Here is a 21,204-nt window from a genome sequence, read left to right on the forward strand (position 1 = left end):
CAGCATTCTGAACAACATTACAAATTTTCAAATAGTAACACATCGCAGAGAAGTGTTGCCATGAACCAGCCTCGGTGCATGTGCACCTTGCAGCAGCTGGCATGAAATACACGTTTTTTTACTGAGTATGAATGAAGTGTCGACATGCGTGCGTTAACTCTTTAGACATTGTGTGAAGTACGCAGCCATCTTCTTGACGAATTCGTGTACCATTCTTACTAACGAGTAAGATCTCGACGAGCAAGCCACCTCACACAACCCGTTGTCTGCTTCCATGACTGCAGCTGTTGAACAATTTCAGCACTGACCTTGGGGGAAGTGCACAGTCTTCCTGAACTTTTCGTGAACTGGACCTGCACGATATCTGTGCTTTGCTTTTAAATGAATAACATCATGCAGAGGGTGCCACGTTGCACCGCTGAAATGATCGGCAATGGGAACCTAGTTCATGCAGCGCAGGCGAACTCATGCAGCGTGGAAACGAATTTGAGGAAATATAGCTTAGGTGTATGCAAACGAGAAATGCACAGCTGGCATCTGAGTGTGATGTGCAGGGTTTTTCTTTTTTTTTTGTTTTACTAACTTGGCAGTCTTTGAAGCTAAATAATGGCCCCTTCAAACCCTTTGTTTGAACTGCTTTAGCATTTGATGAATCTTCTGACCTTCTGTGTTCCTTTGTGCTTATTCGATAAAAACTGTGCAACAAAGCTCATTGCCAAGTACCTCGAGCAGGAATGCTCGATTTGAAAAAGATTCGGGGCACAAGAAAAACTGAGAGCACAGGGGGCAGGTTAGCATGGCGACATCTGTGAAAAGTAGTTCTAATTTGCTCATGCTTAGGTTCTGTTAGTATTTTGTGCTTCTGTTGTTGTATATTGGTACTGCTTTTCGTGCTTTTTACTGCAGTGGATGAGGCCATAGTGACATCCAGTTTTGGGTTGTTCTTCAACCAGGGCCAGTGCTGTTGCGCTGGCTCACGCATCTTTGTGGAGGGGCCAATCTACGATGAGTTTGTGGCTCGCAGTGTGGAACTTGCCAAGCAAAGGGTGCTCGGCGATCCCTTTGACGTCAACACCACACAGGGGCCTCAGGTGTGGGGAGATTTGCTGCTCTGTTTTTGTGACTAATTTTTGCGTGCACTGTGTTGTTAGGACTGAACAATGTACAGTTGGGCACTAAATTGGAGAGGCTTGGCAGAATTGCATGCCAGTTTTTTTCTAACAAGGTAATGGCGGTTTTTAGAATATGCATAGACTGCCTCCCTTTATGTGCTTGCCTGCTTACCCGAACATTTCAGTCAGTCATACGTGCTTTTCCTGTACATAAAAATGTCAGCTGCAACCGTTGGCATGGTCTCTTCACTTTTGCACACGATTGTGTCTGCACCTCCAATATTTTCTGCAAATACTGCAGATTTATCCATAGCTACAAATCAGAGCTGCTCTCTCATTGCTCCTTTTAATCGCTCAATTCTCGCATCTCCCAACTTTCAGTTCATGCTAGTGAATGTGTTCACATGCTAAAAATGCCTTAGTTTACTGACGACCAGTTTAATGGACGATCCTTGTGAAGAATGCTGAATAATGCCTTTGGCTTTGTTATATTTTGTCATGCATTTTTGTTTCTTTTCCATTTCTTAGTTTCGTTGTTTTTCTTTAAATTGTTATTCTGATATCACATCAGCAAGCTCTTTGGCATGTGAAGCATACCCTGGTGGAATTCGTTACGAATCAAGGCTCCTTTGACCTTGAAGTGCTTAAAGGAATTGCATTCTTCATGCAAGAAGTCAAAGTGCACAGCCTTGAGTACTGATCTCCTAGTTGTTAGCAAAATCTTGGTTGGATACAGTGGCAGCACCTTAGCGGACTGCTTATGGTTCCGAGCAAGTCTCAAAGGCCGATTTACTGCCAGGAAACAGGCCATGACCGCAATCCACTGGGCTGTAAAGTTTCTGCATGCCTTATCTTGGGCTAAGAAATTCTTCCATTTCTAACTCACTGCAGTAATCAAAAATTACTTTGCAGGTTGGAGGAAGTAAAATATTGAGACATTTCATTAATTTCTTGTTCATGGATCTCGGCCTCGGCGGCCGCTTTTCGATGGAGGCGAAAAGCAAGGCGCCCGTGTGCTGTGCGATGTCAGTGCACGTTAAAGAACCCCAGGTGGTTGAAATTTCCGGAGTCCTCCACCACGACGTCTCTCATAGCCTGAGTCGCTTTGGGACGTTAAACCCCACAAACCAATTTCTTGTTCATGCCGAAATGAGAATCAAGAGTTGAGAATACACTGTTTTCTGTATGCCCCACTATAAAGGAAAATGATGTAATATACCTGCTAGAATTTGTTAAAGGGCAAAGAACTTGCCTGAAGTTTAACTTTTTGTAGAAGTGTAAGTTTTCAAAATGAATGTTGATCGAATCCTGGCCACATCGGCCGCCTTTCTATGGAGGCAAAAAGTAAGGCAAATGTATGGTGTGAGATGTCAGTGCACGTTAAAGAACTCCAGGTGGTCAAAATTTCCGGAGCCCTCCACTACGGTGTCTCTCATAGTCTGAGTCGCTTTGGGACGTTAAACTCCATAAGCCAAGCGTAAACCATCAAAATCAATGTATAGCTAAAGAAAACTAGAGGACATCAATGCCAGTGAACCGAATGTCAAGTGGTAGCTGCCTTTAATACAGTAGAACGTTGAGCTAGTTGGTCAGACATGGTGAAACGCTCAGCAGAATAGTAGTTGACAACACATAGGAGAGGCCCCCCCCCCCCCCTTCACACACACACACACACACACACACACACACACACACACACACACACACACACACACACACACACACACACACACACACACACACACACACACACACACACACACACACACACACACACACACACACACACACACACACACACACACACACACACACACACACACACACACACACACACACACACACACACACACACACACAAATATAAACAAGCTCATCATTTCTCTGCTGCCGCTTCAATGTGATGTGCCATGCTGATTGTCTTAGTCTAATGTGATTTGGAGCTTCTGTTGTTCGGCCTATAGAATCTTGTAACTTTGTTATTTTTTTATTTGCCAACAGTGAAGGCTGGCCTATACAGTCGAACCCGGATATATCGAATTTCGGTTATATCGAACTCGCGAAATATTCCGTTGAAAATCCCATGTAAAAGTATAGGAAAGCCGCGTCATATATCAAACTCAGTTTCACCGGTCATTCAATATATCGAACTCCGCACCACGCACTGGAAAGTGTGCTTTTCCCAAAGACGATTGCATCACCCTTGGCCGTTTGCCGCATGACGTTTTCAAGCCGCGCGCGGAAGTAATGAGAGGGGGCAGTTCGGCTAGGGCAGCGCCGCGCCCATTCCCCAAAGGCACGCGCATCTGCAGTTATCATTTCCCGTGCGCCAGCACGTGACGTTTGCAAGCCAGAGAGAACCGGTGGGAACGAGTGGGGAAAAACGCGACAGAGCGAAGCGCAAGGGTGTGCCCATTCTTTTGCCGAGCTATCTCTCTCCTTTCTCTTTCCCGGCCTTCGCTCGCAGTAGCACGCGCTACGCATGCGCCAAGCCAGCTCAGCCCATTTTCAGACAGAACGTCGGACGCTTTCCCCAGCGTGTGTTGCGAACCCTCTGCGCGCAGCGGCTGACGTGCCTATGGCGCCTGCGGAAGTTAACAAGCGGCAGATCTATCTTCTTTTTTTTTTCCGAGAGTCGTCTATTTTTATCGTTGTGCTGTACGCGCGGCGTAGCGTGATATGGCGTTACGAAGCGGCTTTTTTTTTTCTTTTTTGCGGGAGTCATGTATGAATTAACGAAAGCACACGGTCAGCTGCGATCATGACACTGGCTTTTAGCATTTTTCGCTTCAAACTGCATTTGCAGCTGCTTTCCAATATTTTATGGCAGTGGACTACGCCCGCCCCCCAAGCGCAGCGTGATAAATTGAACCAGGCTTGCGCAATCAAGCCATCACAGGCAGTCTGCCAAGTTGGCTCCCCGCCACCGCAGGAGCTATAAAAAAGATAAACTCCCCGCGACGTTATCCCTGCGCAGCATCTTGGCACACTGCCAAGAAATGAGCTGTGGATGAGACGACCAAAACGGAGTGCGACATGCAAGCGAAAACGCTTGCGATTTCTGCCGCGGCGACACAGAAACCTTGTTTCAAGCTGCCGCGGTGCCTCCAACGGCAGAGGGACGCAGTTCCAACAAGTTGGAAATTTTTTGCTCTGTCGCTGCGGCTCGTCGCTGAGATCGCTTAATCGCTTGCATGTGAGCGAGCTGGCCTTAACGCTTTTTTTTTTTCCAAATTCTCGAGTGCAAAAGTGAAGGGTGGGTTCATTATGCGAGTGAGTTGATTATGCGACAAATGCGGTATTGTTTTTTCGCATCGTAAGTGCTGTCCCAAGCCGATTTCTGTATATCGAATTATCGATATATCGAACTATTTCGCGATCCCCTTCGAGTTCGATATATCCGGGTTCGACTGTATGTAAGAAGTGTATATACCAGCATTCAAGTAAATATGATATAGTGTACCTTTGTTTCTGCATAACATTCAGTTGTAGTATGAGGGGCAATTTTAGTGGGGAAGCAATACTATGGCAGGTTTCGGCCTGTCGTGTAATCCGTGGCCGCAGTTACGAATGACCTTGAACAGCCGCGAAGAAGACGAAGAGGAAGAGTGCTCGGCCACCCGCAGCTAATGCTTTCACTCCACATTCGGTTCATTAGCGTTGAACCCTTCTCATTTATATGTGGACTGGTAGCTTACGCTCTCACCTCATACCCTTAAAGGATGAGCACTTTGCACTGATAAGGCGTGATAGGGGAATAATGAGTAGGCAAAAGAAGCTTCCGTCGTTGCTTTCGCAATTCAACTAGAGTTAACCAGAGCTAAACCACAGCTAATTTTTTTTACTTTGATTTTCGGTTAACAGAAGCTCGTATTGCATATTTGAGTTTATATGGTATAAGAATTTTGCTTTGGAAGTGAACTTTTTTGATCGTTCATGCATCATTAGGGAAAATATGCTTGGGCTTACATCACAATGCAAGCACTATTGCTTTATTTCTCTAGAAAAGAAGCTGTACATTGAACAAGGTTGTGAGCTCATATGAATGAAGAAAGTAAGCAGGGTGTTAGTGTCCAAAATTTTCATGTGGAAGCTTTTAAAGATAATAATTTTTATTTGTACTGTCAATATGTACATAACTAATAAAAGTGCTCTGGTTTCGTGCACCTGCAGGTTGACCAGGAACAGCTGGGCAAAATATTGAACCTGATTGAGAGTGGAAAAAAGGACGGAGCCCGGCTGCTCTGTGGTGGTGCCAGGCATGGATCACAGGGCTACTTTGTTGAACCAACAGTCTTCTCTGAAGTTAAAGATGGCATGCGTATTGCCAGGGAAGAGGTACGGCCTGCGAATTTCAGCCTTGGCTTCATGTCATCCATTTGGTAGCACTTCAGAGCTTGTGCAATGTGATACCATAAAATATTACGTAAAAAGAAGCACAGGAGTGTTCTTTACTCAATAGATATGCTAGTTTATGCAATGTATAAAGTTGTGCCTTGGCGCGGTGGTGCAGTGGTAAAATGCCAGACTACTGCGCCAGAGTACCCGGGCTCGATCCCTACCGCCGGCGGCTGCATTCAGATTGAGGCAAAACGAAGCAGCATCCATGTGCTGTGTGATGTCAGTGCACGTTAACGATCCCCAGGTGGCCGAAATTACTCCGGAGCCCTCCACAACAGCAGCCCTTTCTCTCTTTCAGCTTTCACTCCCACCTTTCTCCTTTCCCTTACTGTGTGGTTCAGGTGTCCACAGCACAAGTCTGATAGATACTGCAACTTTCCTTTTCTATGAACCAATTAATTATATATTATAAAGTTGTAATTTGATTTAGTTTGGTAATTACCTACTTTTGTTTGCTACATGCAGCGTTAACAGTTCCTCAACTAAAGGATAAGAGCAAAAAATATCTATGAGAGTATAAAGAATTTGAGTTTTGCAAATAATTGTACTGTTGCATTTGTTATACAAGTAAAATATGTGCAAACCGTAGGGCATTTTTAAAAGGATGTAAGCACGCAAAGTAGCCAGAAGAATTGGTTTTGTTCTTGCAAAAAAAAAAAAAAAAAGCTGTTTTATAGCCGCTGCCAAAGCAATTTCAATCCTCATATGTTAATAAATATTTCTGCTTTATGTTTTTTACTGTTCTGGAAACAAGGGCAGGATTTGGCTGCACACATTTGTTTTGCTGTCCTTCGCTTATGATTCTTTTTTTTTCAGCCACTTTTTATTACAAGAACATGCTGTTTGCCAAGTACCATTCATGTCTATTCAGAACAGAGAGAGCACAAATGTGGTTTTCTTTTTGGTGGTGCACTGGGGCATTTATAATCTCCTAAAACCCTTCATCCCTGTAAAACAAGGCTTTTGTCTTCACCTCTCAAAACTTTTTTTTGTTTGTTTTTAAGTTTGTCAGTGCCCCCTAAACAGAAAAACAAACCCTATAGTAGCCTGAAAAATTTTGACGATTGCTGTTCCTTGCATCTCACAACAGGGATGGAATTCCGGACTGCTCTAAAACCCCTCTACAATCGGGAGCGCACTAAAGAGCTGGCTGCTATTGGTTGCTGCCGCCAGCTTGAAAAGTTGCATCATGGGACGCTTCTATTGCTTCATGGACAGGGTTTCTAGCATCCGGGAAAACCGGGAATTGTCAGGGAATTTCATGTACTGGGAAAAATCGGGGAAATGTCAGGGAAACCATAAAAAATTTCGCCAATTCAGGAAAAATCGAACAATATATTCTGCAGTGCATTTTCATTTTTCATGCAGTCTTTTTATTTCTTTTTTCTCTCGCACCAGCATGCTGCATCAACATCATCATCAGCCTTTTCACTCATCAGAGAATATGAACTAGGAAAATCGGTCTAGGTCTAGGAAAATCGGAAAAGTCTGAGATTTTGAAAATAGTGGTTTGCTAGACACCCAGATGGAAGCGAAAAAACAGATGACTTTGAACAACTAATTATGCCTGTTGTCTTCGACTATTTTTGTACAGCGCAATGAGCCGGTTTATATTGTTTTAGAGCGAACATGGTAGCGGTGTCCATGAGGGGCTGTGGTGGCAACGTTGGCGCAAGCAGTGACGAAGGACGGTGTGCAGTGGTGCATTCTACTTGCCGGGCGAGCTGTCCTGACACATATTTCGACTTTAAAATGGGAAAGTGGAATGGTCATGCTTCGAACTCTCCAATGAAGTGTGATGAAATGCGTGGTTGACTGCTCTATCGGTGCGACTAATATAGGTGTTGTGTACGCTGCCTTCTTTTTCTTCCGGAGGATTTCTAGTCTGCTAAAGCAACGAGCAGATAGCCTGCCTCGCATAACAGACGGTGAGCAAGTGCATGTGTCGGATGGCTGAAGCCATCTGCTGCAAAGTTGACGCACTGAGGGGTGGGTGCTCTTCGCAGTGTACTGAGAGGAAAAGGCAGTGATGAAGGTGACATGCAGTACAAAACGAATGAAAATGAGCGAGGTTGTTAGTATGTGCCCAACGACGCTGCTTTCCTTCGTGCTCAGTCTAACTTGATACATTTGTGTGTAAAAGACTTTCATGTGGCTATAAAAGTTTATTTTGCCCAATGAACCGTCCTTCATGGTAAATTTTTCTTCTGTTGTTTTTTAAAGAAAAATAAACAGAACCCTGATTACACTACCTTCAGATTTCTTCATGCATTTAAGACTACACAGTACCTTGGCGATGTGTAAAAAGCAGGAATGAGCGTGGAATCTGCTGTTTTACTAAAGACCGTCATTCTTGCGGTTTGTTTACCTTCTTTGCCAGTGTGCCCTCATGGCGACAAATGTTACCCATGAGACCATTCTATTGCAAAACTGTAGCTGCTTCTTGATTTGCTTGAGACGTCGAACTCTAAATGCGGCTTCTTGAAAAAATGAAACGGAGTTTTCATGGTGCTTACATTTCGACGTCTTGCTCTATTATAACTTCAGAGAGCGAGTCCCGTAATTCGGCCCTTGGACTGTCGAGTTGACATTTATCGTGGAACCACGGCTACTGATCAGTGGTCAACACACTCTGAAACAGTAATCTAGATAGGAAACGAGGCATATCTTTCAAGTGACGAGTCACTTTCTTACTTTGTTAAGGTACATTCGAGTGAAAGGCAATGTCCCATGTTTTGCATAACAGGATTTCAAAATCTCATTTGGGAGGGCAAGTCCAGCGAGCATTAAATGAACACAGGAGCGAGAAGTACTTTATGTTCGGGGCATCATTTACACATCAAATTTTGTACACAAGGTGTCCATATGGTATGTTCATATATGGCATGGTGTTCATATGGTGTTCTGGTATACTCAAAAACAAAAGTGTACTCAAACATGCGGCAAAGGGTCTGTTATTCAGTCATGACTTAAGGTCAAATTTTTGCAAGTGGAAGGCCTCAAAAGTAGGCAGTTTGTCACAAAGTAGCCAAACTTGGCAAACCTTGTTATGCAGAGTAAAGTAAAGAAAAAGTTCGGAGCAGCAGTGGTTCAGTTTAAATACGCAAAAAATCTGGCTTTCAACGTATAACAGTTCAGTATTTTTTTACTTTGTTTAAGGGAAAAGGGATTGGTTCAGTTGCACTTCAGCTCTTTTGTTTTAATCTGTTTGCACTCTGACTGGTATTGAGTGAAACTGAGGAAGAGGGTAATGGAAATTTGTTACAACATTCATCTCCACCATATTGGTTCAGTGCAGCTAACTTATGTTTTTATTGTTTTTCTTCTAGATTTTTGGCCCAGTTATGCAGATTCTTCGTTTCGACAACATGGACGAATTGATTGAACGTGCAAACCGCACAGAGTACGGTCTGGCTGCAAGCTTGTTCACTCGTGACATCGAGAAAGCGCTGCACTTCTCTTCGGGGATCAAGGCTGGCACTGTGTGGTAGGTATCGCAAAGTAAGGGGTACCAGACTTATTACAGCTGCCTGTATTTTTGCCATTTCACTTTGGCAGGAAGGAGACCGTGTGTGTGTTTCTCAAATGAAAAGAAAATGAAAATCTTCTTTTGAGAAAGAAAAGCGCAATACCTGTCACACTTCTCGGCAGACGTCTGATCCATACCATGAGGGATAAAAGATGATTGATTGGAGAGAGAAAATGGTGTCTTAGTGGAGGACTGCATAATTGTTTCGACTAGCTGGGGATCTTTCTAGTCCCGGACTACTTGCCGACTGTTCTCTGCTTTTGCTCTGACAAGAAGTAGTAGCATTACGGTCATGTGACCTTGCAAGCTGCTGCCATTGTCTGCTTTAGCAGACGATGGCAGTAGCTCAAGTACCCAGCTCACTGCACTCAAAAGTAGACGACAGCGTTTGTAAAAGCATTCACAACAATCGTAAGCTTCTCGAGCACACTGCGGTTCGCTTGCGATGCTTTCAGGCCTGCGTGCTGGAAAGATCGCGAAACGGGTGAACATCTGGACAGCACAAACAAACAATTCGTGCTTGGGGGGCTTTGGATGCATCTGTGCGTAGTGAAATTCAAGACAAGAAAGCAAAGATGCAAGATTCAAACATCTTACAGCTGCTTAGAGACCAGCTATAGAGCTCTTGTCACAATTCGCACAATACAGGCTGCAGGAACACGAAAAGTACTCGGAATAGGCACTGAGTGTAACTCAGTATGACTGCCGGCATGGCAGTACTTTCCAGGAGCTGTACTGGTGGGTGGAGCTTAGGGCTGCTCAAAAAAAAAAAAAAAAAAAAGCACACCAGTCTCGTGTTGGCAAGTAGTCCGGAACTGCCCAGGACTGAAAATGGAATTTGCTCAATTATGGCAGCTGGTTAATTTTGTCCCGAGCTTGAGGAGGCTCAGGAGGAGGGAAAATGGATGAGAGAATTCGGGCTAAGGGAAAGGGTAAATATTGTGTATTTTAAACAGCATGGACAATCTCTACACCCCTTAAACCTGACTCAGTGCCAGAAGGCACATGAAAAATTGCAGTACTCGTCATAAGCCAAAAATGACTGTCTGCTTGTGACGAGTATGTCCTTTTTCTTTTTTTGTCGATAGCCCAGTGGTTCAAGGTTCCTTTAAATGCCACTTAAATGAAATGTTTAATAATAATAATAATAATTGGTTCACAGGAAGGGAAAGGCATAGTATCTGTCTCACTTGTTTTCTGTGGACACCGCAACCGCGCCGTAAGGGAAGGGAGTAAGGTGGGAGTGAAAGTGGAAGGAGAGAAAGGGGAGCCGTAGTGGAGGGCTACGGAGCAATTTCGACCACCTGGGGATGTTTAACGTGCGCTGACATCGCACAGCACACGGACGCCATTTCGTTTCGCCTCCATCGAAACGCAGCCGCCGTGGTTGGGTTCGAACCCAGGAGCTCCGGACAGTAGTCTGGCGTCTTACCACTGCGCCACTCCGGCGGGGCGAATGTTGTTTGTGCTCTAAGTGTAGTGTTGTTTCTTGAGCAGAAGATCGTCGTCAGTCGGGCCACATACGTCATAGACCAACATCACATGAATATTTAGATTGCGAGTGGGGTCGTGCAGAGACCCAGGAGGCCTATGTGCCTCAAAGTTTTCTTAACATAAAGTTTTTTGCTCCTCCTCCTTCTCCTCCTCCTCCTCTGTTAACCAGGGTAAACTGTTATGATGTACTGACTGCACAAGTCCCCTTTGGAGGCTACAAGATGTCCGGCATCGGTCGAGAGCTTGGAGAATATGGCTTGGAAGCGTACACCGAAGTGAAATCGGTAAGCTGATCACACCTGTGCCTTACACCCTTGTCACATGGCATCGTAAAAGTAGTTTGGTCTGTCGCTCTGTTACACTCCCAAAAGAAAAACTAGTACAAGGGAATACATTTCTTGCTGCACGGTCACAGAATGAGCTTTGGAAGGACAATGCAAGAAGTGTTTAGTGCCCTGATTGGTGAAAAACTATTTCAAAATTCAGTGTGCAAATGAATACTCATTTCATTGAAACTTCTTTCTTTGCCACCATATTATTCTGAAGCAACGAGATTCGAACTAGAGTAACGTAATTTTCTGAGTACAAAAACGGCATAAAATCTGTAATGGCAGTACTGAGCCCAGCTCGCTGCTTTGGCTTGGTTTATGGTTTGCTGCTTTGTTCTCTCTAGCCTTGATAGCGTTGCAGTCGTGGTCACGTTTTTCTGTGCTTCTTGTGTTCAGCGACCTCCGTCAAGATGAGTGACGATCAAGGGGACATCAAGAGAAAGTTAAAAATCACGCTTGTGATGACGTTTTATCGAGTGTGGACGTTGAACATACTAGGGGGTGAGGGCACACAATAAGAAGCTTCTTGGCAAACTATGCCTTGTTCATAGCACACCCCCATGGTAAATGCTGGTTTCAAGACATGCTGCCAAGTAGCTGACACTTCTGTCAATCTTCCCACATATCTGAGACCAGCTAGCATTACCTTGTAGATGCCTGCCGACCAGCAACGGAGCAACAAGTGACCGACATGTGCAAGCCCTTTGCTATACAAAAACGCATTGCAGTCACTTTGTACAAGCTCTGCTTGTGTGCAGAGGACATAGCAGTCACTGAGGTCTTTGGCATTGGTCACTCAACAGTGATAAAGCAGCTCTGAGAATTCTATGAAACCATCATGGCTATGCCGGAAGACAAGTGAGTGAAAATGCACACTGCTGCTGATGTTTCCAGTCAGTTAAGGGAATTAAAGTTGTGCGCAGGTTACTGCAAGCCATTAGAGCGCTGGACGGATGTCATAATTCAGTGTTGGCACCAAAGGAGCATGCCAGTTGCTATTATAATTGCATAGAATGGTAGGTACTCAATATTGAGTTCTGACATTATAGAAACAGCCGTGTATGAATCATCTAGTTATGTTTTTATAGTTGATGTACTGTGCTCCTTGCCATCAGAAAATTGGCTTATACAGTTGAATCCCGCTATAACGAAATTCACGGTGCACGAAAAAAAATTCGTTCTCGCGGAACTTCGTTATCGCAAACATTTGACGTGAAGCGCAGAAAGAATTGCCCAAGCAGCAGCAAAGGCGTTTAATGCCAAAAATCTGTAAGCTTGGTTTGCTTACACTTCACGGCGAGCAACGCCGTCACGCGATTTTCGCACTCGGTCAGCAAACCCATTGCAACATCGTCGTCTCGGACAGCAACGAAATTCCTGATATCAAAAGCGTCCATCACCTGTACGGCGGTTGCCGCAGCCGGCGCTTCCTGTACGTCGTCGTCTTCTTCATCGGAAGAGTCCTTATCATTCCGGGCAGCTTTTATGATCTGCTCATCACTCACATCTTCGTGAACAACAACACAAGCGTCAGCGCCGATGTATTCGTCGAGCTCGAGATTAGGCGGCACGGTTCCTATTTCTCCCAGCGTTTTCCAGGCGGCCGCGATCCCCGGAGCCGGTGACGCCTCTTCGTCGTCGTCTGTAACGCCTGGTGTTAGGCCAGCAGAGTGTACGGGTCGACCTTCGGCAAATCCGGCGTGCCTGAAACAGTTCACAATTACTGAGCGCCCCAGTGTGCTCCAGGCAGCAGACATAATCTGCAGTGCCACGTACAAGTCCACCTTCGTGTCTCGGCCGGTTTCAGTGTTAAAAAGCAGCCGCTGAATTAACCTCCCGCGGTAAGCGCGCTTCAGGCTAAGAATCACGCCCTGATCGAGAGGCTGTAAGACAGACGTGCAATTGGGAGGGAAAAACCTCAGCTCCGTGTTAGTGAGCTTGACTTCGTCGGAGTGATGCGCTGAACAATTGTCCAAAAGCAAGCAAACTTTACGGCCCTGCCGCTTCATGTCGCGGTCGAATGCCATCATCCACTCGGTGAAAATAGCGCGGGTCATCCATGACTTGTTGTTCGCCTTGTACTGCACAGGTAGGCTACGAGTTCCCTTAAAACAGCGCGGCTTGGCACTTTTGCCTATCACTAACGGCGGACGCTTGTCCGAGCCATCCATGTTTGTGCAAAGCAGCACTGTGATGCGTTTTTTGCTGTGTTTGCCGCCGTGACAGCGCTGCCCCTTGAAGTCGAGCGTCCTAGCCGGCAACATCTCGTAGAATAGCCCGGTCTCGTCGGCGTTGTAAATGTCTGCAGGCGCGAAGTTGCTTAAAATTCCGGCCATGTTACTCGCCTTCCAAGCAGCTGCTCCGTCCACGTCTGCTGACATTGACTCGCCGCACAACACTTTTCCAACGATGTTATGGCGGGCCTTGAAACGGTTTAGCCAGCCAATGCTGGCTTTAAAATCATCAATGCCAAGTAGGCATGCATAGTTCAAGGCTTTCTGCTGGACGATGCTTCCGGACAGGGGGACGTTGCTGGCTCGTGCTTCCACAAACCACGCATGCACTGCTTTGTCCAACTCTTCATGGAGGGGCCGCGTCACCTTTTTGTGCTTCGAGGATGTGCCTGAAGCAAGTGCCATTCTCACGCTGTCCTTATTGCCTAGAATCGTTGACAGCGAACTTGCAGGAATTCCGAAGTCTTCAGCAATTGCCGCTTTCTTCCTTCCGCTTTCTGCTTGGGCGATTATTTGAGCTTTTTGCTCAAGGGAAAGAGTTTTGCATTTTTTCACTTGCGTTGCCATCGTGTCCTGCGGATGAAAACTCGTCGTTGTCGAAGAGAAAGGCAGCGAGTGAACAACGCGACCACGACACAAAGCCAAAATGGCGGAACTGCAATCACGTGATTTCATGCTTAATGTGGCTTTGGATTTGACTTGGACTTCTCGCCAATAAAACTAGTTTCGGTTTCGATTTTGAACGCGAAAATTTCGTTGAAGCGGAAACGCTCTGCAAAAATGGTTCGTTGTGCAGAGAAATTTAGGCCATTAATTCTTATAGGATACTCGCGGGGAATAAAAAATTATTCGTTGTCGCGGAAATTTCGTTGTGGCGGTATTCGTTGTGGCGGGATTCAACTGTATAGTAAAGTCTCCGTAATTTGGCCTTCAACGAACCAGAAAAATGTAAGAATTAACGGAGTTTTAATTATTGAATAAGCTTGAAAATCTGCCGGAAACCATTAGCGTCACAGCAGTTTTTTCTAATGAGCACTTGTATGCCGGATGTCTGCATTTCAGATGAAACCCAATTGAGAATGATGGTTTGTCCCTGTTTCAAGGGTTTCGCTTTGCACACAATGTCAGTAACATTGAAGAAGTGCTCTGAAATTTTAAAGGTCTCCGCTACTGTTCTTGCAGTGTGATGCAGTTTGATTGTAGTGACATGCACAGAGTTTTAATGCAGCACCAAAAAGAAAAAAAGAATTGCTCCCTCCCTATTCCACTGTTATGCTTTCTTTCAACTAGTGAATGGTCATTGGCATGCAGGTTGCCCAGAAATCAATGACCTTGGCAAAATAAATCCGTGGAACTCTAACCAAGCCAGCCATTCATTGTTCGGCAGAATTCCTGAAACAGTTTGCCAATTTCACTCGTTATTTTAAATTCTCCGCGTAATGATCGCACCCCGAACTTGCCTCCGCCGCCGTTTTTGTTTTCATTTTCCGCACTGTTATAGCGGCAGCCATCTGTTGTTGGTTGATCTGCAGTCATCCCGCAGCGAACAAGTGACCGACATGAACAAGCCCTTTGCTATACAAAAACACATTGCAGTCACTTTGTACAAGCTCTGCTTGTGTGCAGAGGGCATAGCAGTCACTGATGTTTTTGTCATTGGTCGTTGAACGGTGATTGAGCTGCTCTGAGAATTCTGTGAATACCTATTCCACTGTTATGTTTTCTTCCACCAGTGAATGGTCATTGGCATGCAGGCTGTCCAGAAACCAATGACCTTGGCAAAATAAATCCGTGGAACTGTAACCAAGCCAGCCATTCGTTGTTCAGCACAATTCCTGAAACAGTTTGCCAATTTTACTTGTTTGTTATTTACACATAGGGGGAATTGGGAGTGGTAAGGCCACATCATGCGCAACAAGATGAAGGTACAAAAAGTAATAGACTGCATGTGAAACCGCTTGGCGGTCTAGCAACACTGCATCCGCAGCTTCTGGTCTCCATTTTCGTTCGGTCGAGTGAGTGCGTCATCAGCATGTGTTCAGCTGTGTGTGCTTTATTGATACCGGGAAACTGACGAATATCTCGATAAGAAGTTTTGGGCTGCAGCACTGTTTGTACTGCTCATCTTTTGTCGATTGTAGGTCCTTTTTCCTTCAGTAATGAACATCGGCATGCATATTATTTTACGTCGTGTGCACCTGTTCTGGCCGGAGCAATTTTAGCTGACATTCTTCCTGTGGGGGACTGCATGCACTACAATACGATCGCGAGCCTCGATTGGCTGCATAGTGTTAATATCCCTTTAACACTTTCCTGTCCGCGGGAAAGGGGGGGGGGGGGGGTTCTTGGGTGGTGTCATTAATATTTTTTTTTTCTTTAATAAAATTTGCTTGGTACAGGAATGTCTAGTATCAAATTGTACAGGGGGAATTCCTCTTCACAATGGTATTAGTGACAATCAAAATATTTATTGAGTAAGGGATGAAAAAAACTATTAGCAAAAAAAATGTAGCTAAAAAACAAACACACAAAAGCATCAGTTTCTTGACACAAACAAAAAATAAAAATTTTCAAAATATACGTTTTCTACAACAGGGACCAATGCAACATTGCAGCAAATTCTAGCTTTTTGTATGCAGCATGCGCTGAGTTAGGAAAGAAAAGAGCAGTCGAGGTCGACCCCTGGCTCTCCTCTAGCGGAAAACACAACTCCCTGCGCTCCTGGCGGCAAGTAATACTGCCCAAAAGACATTGTCACCCTGCAGATAACAGTTGTGACCTTCAAAACAGTGATCTCTTCTGATAAGTGCGCAGCAATGGCTGTTCACGTTCCGGGTCGGTCTGACGTAGTTTCGCAGTCAGTGCTAAAGTCTGAAGAGCTGAATTTGTCTTCCGAGTCAACACTGCTGCTGTTCGCATCCAAAAATGAGCTCTCCAATGCGTCAACTTTAGCGGAACCGCGCCACTTTTGCGCTGCAGGAGTGCGCAGCGTCGAGGTCATGATGTAAACAAGGAAGTGCTGATCACCGGAATTCGGGCGCCATCTGAAGGGGCACGTACGGCGGAGAAAGTAAAAGCAAAAGCTAAACTGAAAGAAGGGTTTTACTATATTTCCCACTGGATGGCGCCACTTGTCAAGGAAAGCTTCGAAAGCGGGAAAATTCGAATCTTGAAACCATTGATTGCGGGCTATCGATGGGAATAGGTGCAGACAGGAAAGTGTTAAGTACAACGTGCTATGCACATTGCCTTTTCAGCGTAACAGCTACAGAGAATGGCGAGTTTTCTGTGTTTGGGTTGCTTAGCTTAATTCTAGGGCAAGGTGGATATTATTTACAATATTTTATGCAACGGCACAGTTGTTTGTAATTTAATTCCTAGTTGCGATATTGTAGCAGCCTTCCCTACTACCATGAAAAGCACGCTGGACAAATTAGCATATGGCAGTTGCTGTTTGGGCTAAACCATGTGTGCAACTTTATCTGCATGATTTGGCGGCTTCCTACATTTAATTTGTTGACTACCAAGGTTATACAAAGCAGGAATGGTTGTATTGCGGAGCAAGTTGTCACCACTTGTTGCTACAATAACAACATGAAACAGCTTGAAACGTTTCCAGCATACTGTCATACTTTGAAAGGCGTTTCTCGAGTCATACACGTTAAAAACTCATTAGTCATTTGTTTAGAACTTGAACCAAGTGAATAGTGATTGCAGAAACCCTGAAAAAGAAAAAACGCTGCACATCGGTTTCTTTGCACTGAACACATAGCGAACTGAGCAGGAGGTTTTGAGTAAGCATGAATCGCCGCGTGGTTATGAGTGCAACAATAGCTTAAGGCGTGACCAGTCGAGAATTGTGACTGGAGCTCACTGAGAGCTGTCTGAAAAAAACACAAAACGTTTCAATGTGTTTATAGGCCAATAGGGCAAATATGCTCTGTGGGTGAGTTAACATGCAAATTGGCTCCTTCTTTGTTTACAGATAACAAATATCATATCCAGTATCATATTTTGACGCAAATGGTCTGCAAAGGTTTGTAGAAAATCAATGCAGGAGGCTATTGGACAGCATGTTTACAGGTGATAGCTCACAGTGCGTTTGATGAACATTCGCGCTCAGGAAGAAAATATTAAACGCAAGGTTGATATGTGCTTAGTTCTCACATGCGTCATAGTATTCTCATAGAGTGAATAACGCAGCGCTACATTGCGCCCAGACTTCATTTTTCACAGAAAGCGTAGCTGTGTTTATCCAGCGCAGAGCAGCGGTATCGTTTTTTATTTTTACCGAGCCAACATGGGCAGGCGTAGTTCTCGGAGGGCTGAGAGATGGTGCTCCGCATTTCTTCTATAACCTATAGTGAAAAATGCCTCTCCGGGGCTCCACCTAGTACAGCACACAGGTTGGGCATCGAGACATTCAAAGCATACAATTATGTTTTAATGATTGTGATATCACTGCCAATAAGACCTTTATTCCTGTCTTTTTAGCGACTGCAATATGGCTGAATCCTATCAGATAACACTCCACCAATTTTCAAGAAACCATGTAGTTATTCTACACAGATTCCTATAAATGCACTATAGAACATCTTGGGATCATCTGAGGACTGCAGCCGTTAAATCCCTCTGCTTTGAGGAACCAGCCTAGACTTACAGACGCCTTACCTTTATGCTTGGGTGAGGTTTGAAGGGCAGCTGTTTGAGGGACTTAATAATCCTGCTCCAGGCGAGGCCTTGTGTAACACCCTCATAGATGGTCGACTTTTTTTTTGTCCTGAGGCTGTTTAGGTGCCCCTCCCAAAGTTAAATAGGGTCCAAGTCTGTCATTCAGTCTCTTGGCAGTTATGCAACAATACTGCATTTTTTACTAACTGCTGTCTGCCTCTGTACTGTTACTGCTTTCTGTGAACATAGCACCATAGTTGCAAGGTACCGTGTTGCTTGTAAATCTGGAATGAATATATGGCACGGTGAGGCTGCCATGAAAAAAAAAAAAAAGGTCTAGCATTTTAAATGGTGAACCATGTTGCAAACAAAGCTTTGGAAAAGAATATTCAACATTTCTTTTCGTCATATAATTTTGCAGTTAACTTGCTAGGATCAAGCATACTCTTTTGCAGCTTCAAAATACAAACTCGAGTTGCCTTGATTCTAAGCTTCTTTGAACTACCCCTTAGACAAGTCCATGTGGCAGAGTGCATTCGTCCTTGAAGTTCTAAGTACCTTTATAGCATCTGAGTGACTGGAAATTTAGTCCTGCCAACTTTGTATATTGTCATGGACAACAGGGCTAGACGTGACTAAGACGACGGGACGAAGCTGAACCAGCAGGCAAAGTTCCGCGCACAGCACGCGAGACAACTTCGGCGTCCTTTTCTTCCAGGTGCCACCTAAGAACATCAGGGACACCAGGTGGCAATATATACACTGTTCTGGTGCACATCATCTTTGTGACTGAGTGAATGCTGTGTGCTTGTAAAGTGACTTGCATTCTTGGAGGTATAATTCATTATAATAACGGCTATAGATTTTAGTCTTTTTACTCTGGCTTTGCTTATGCACAACTATATCTCAATACTCAAAGGTAGTTTGGATGTTTCATTTGATATACATTTTGGCACTGTAGTTAAACATTTAATTGTGTTATATACCTGTGGCCTGTACACAGGTATACCACACCTGTATGCATAAGTCACATTTCTCCAGGAGTTTACATGTAAAATATAATGCTATTGCTGTGTTAATTACAGGGAGAAAGTGGTTAGTGGCATGAAACTATTGTGAAGGTACTTTACAAATTAATTTAAAGCTGTTTTTTTCTGCAGGTGATAATCAAGATGGGCCAAAAGAACAGCTAAGAAGCTGTTCCTTCACTAGCATCCTGCACTGTTTATACAATTTATATCATGGTTTGTTTTCCGCATTCAGACATGCCTGTTTTCCTATTGCAGGAATTCTGTTGTACTCATGCCTTTAATGCTCAATAAATAGTCAATTACTCTGTTTTTAGCATTATTCGGGAAATGTAAAGCATTTTACTTTTCAACCGGATAACTGCTCAATCATACTTGATTTCACCTTTGAATATATAGTGTAACTATAGCATTGCGATTCAGCACTTCATGCTGGATGCATTTGTGTATGCTTTTATGTTTAATTATTTAAAACTATTTAGTTCAAAATTCATATTTTCATTTTATGTATTCACTCTTAAACTAAATTCTATGTTTTTCTATTAAAGAACCCCAGGTGGTCTTAATTTCTGGAACCTCCTTGAGGACATTGAACCCCCGAATACCAAATAAAACCTTTCTTATGAAATTAATATTTGTATAGCACACTACAGGCATTTGTGCAGGAGGCTATTATTGTATAAGGGCAACTTTCTCTCAAAGTTAGTGCACAGGCTTGTTACAGAGAATCTCATCCTTTGGAGGTAAATTTATAGACATTGCCAGTATTAAATGTGTGTGAAAAATCATTCTCTTGCAGATACCAAATGAACAAGAAAGTTTTTGATGAACCATGCGTTGACTTCACCAGAGATACAACTTTTCTTTTACTGTAAAGTTGTTTTCTTGGTAGGTCAACAACTCTTTCGTAAAATATGACTGCCGTGTCGAGTATGTCTACCGCTGGTGGCCCAAGGAGCTTGCATTTTTCTCATTGATGACTGAAGTGAAATTGGTGACAGTGTCACCAGATGAAACTTGCACAACTTTTTTTACGGTCATTTTGCGAAGTCCCATGCTGACCAAGATTTGTGCCACTTCTATATCCTGAGTATCACTGGCTGCCTCAGACTTCATTTCTTGACCATCGCTGCTCCTTTGGGGAAAGTTCTACATAGAAATATATACAATAAGATGATTTGTTTTATCATGTGTCTTTAGCTGCTCCATTAATGCAACACTATCGTTGCTTCATTAATGCTTCTCGTGGTTATCCATAACGGTGAGTGCGTTAATTTTTCCGATTCCAGACTACATGGTGATAGCTCTCTGCTTCTGCTCCAACAGGAAGCAGCGTGACGTGTCGCATGACTTTGCAAGCCCCCTCAGTCGTTTGCTCTTAGCAGGCAATGCCAACCATCAGTAACCACAGACAGATAACAGAGGCGCGAATCAATCGGTGCTTTTCGCAAACGGAACGTGACATGCCTGAATGTGAACAGTTTTACAGACCTCAATTTGTCAGGGTTTTCTCGCTGCTGCTGCTCACGAAGTTCTTCCAAGGACCCAGCTCACTGCGCTCGAAAGCAGACAAAAGCATTTGCAAAAGCTTTTACAACACGTGTTAGCTGCTCAGTGGACAGGGCTTCTGGGCTACCCGAAGAAAATCTAACACCAGACAGTGTGGGACTGATAGTCGAATGTACCCAGTGTGAATGTTTGTCATTACATTGGCCTAGGTCATTGAATTTATCAACAAATTTTGCGGATAAATTTAGAGGCAACTCATTTAAAAGGGGTCATGAAGAAATAGTTCAACGAATGGAGATGCATTGCATAAAATAAAGTTTCTGTAACAATCCGTAGTATAAGCACGAAGTCAATAACTGCCATGAATCAGAAATGGCCACTGCAAGCTATTATGAGACAAATCATTTACAAAGATTTTCCTGTTATGGAGTAACAAAAGTGTTGAATAGTTATTGGCATGATAGTGTTTTAGATCCAGGTTTTGATTTGTATGGGCGATGAAAGCACCACCAACAGTAGAGGTCCAGTACATGCACCAGACATGAAGGAAACTGCTGCATGTTTGGGAGACTAATGATGAATCAACACTGTTCTGGATATCTGTTTCAGAAACAGGAAATATGGCTGAAAAAATGGTAGCTGATGCATGACACCATGGAAAGAATATGCAGATGGGTATTTTTAATAACATTTTTGTTTTGGAAATAAACCTGTCCAATTTTAAAGGCAGTGAAGGGAGTAAATTCAAAAGCAAAGGTTGCAGCTGCAGCTTGTATAACTGCCTACACATACCTCTAATGCACTTGTGTTTCACCATTACACCATTTTTTAAAGGGTGCGGATGTTGCTTTTTTTGAAGCAGTACAAGTTGCTTTCTACATGGACTATGATAGTTTA

At 43.9% G+C, this 21,204-nt stretch overlaps 1 protein-coding gene across 2 annotated transcripts in view; it reads left to right on the forward strand.

Annotated features, from left to right (window-relative positions):
* LOC146197909 (aldehyde dehydrogenase, mitochondrial-like) overlaps positions 1 to 19,106 on the forward strand; it is a 31,947-nt gene extending 12,841 nt beyond the window's left edge. For both annotated transcript variants that reach the window (XM_084593184.1, XM_084593185.1), the window contains 5 exons: positions 907 to 1,091; positions 5,286 to 5,450; positions 8,843 to 9,000; positions 10,706 to 10,820; positions 18,931 to 19,106. In XM_084593184.1, the coding sequence (XP_084449310.1) occupies positions 907 to 1,091; positions 5,286 to 5,450; positions 8,843 to 9,000; positions 10,706 to 10,820; positions 18,931 to 18,963 (656 nt within the window). In that variant the 3' untranslated portion in view covers positions 18,964 to 19,106. The remainder of the gene's footprint in view (positions 1 to 906; positions 1,092 to 5,285; positions 5,451 to 8,842; positions 9,001 to 10,705; positions 10,821 to 18,930) is intronic.
* Positions 19,107 to 21,204: the final 2,098 nt, after the last annotated feature.

Source organism: Amblyomma maculatum, chromosome 2 (genome assembly GCF_055883805.1).
Source record: "Amblyomma maculatum isolate TAMU_Amacu chromosome 2, ASM5588380v1, whole genome shotgun sequence".
Classification (NCBI taxonomy): domain Eukaryota; kingdom Metazoa; phylum Arthropoda; class Arachnida; order Ixodida; family Ixodidae; genus Amblyomma; species Amblyomma maculatum.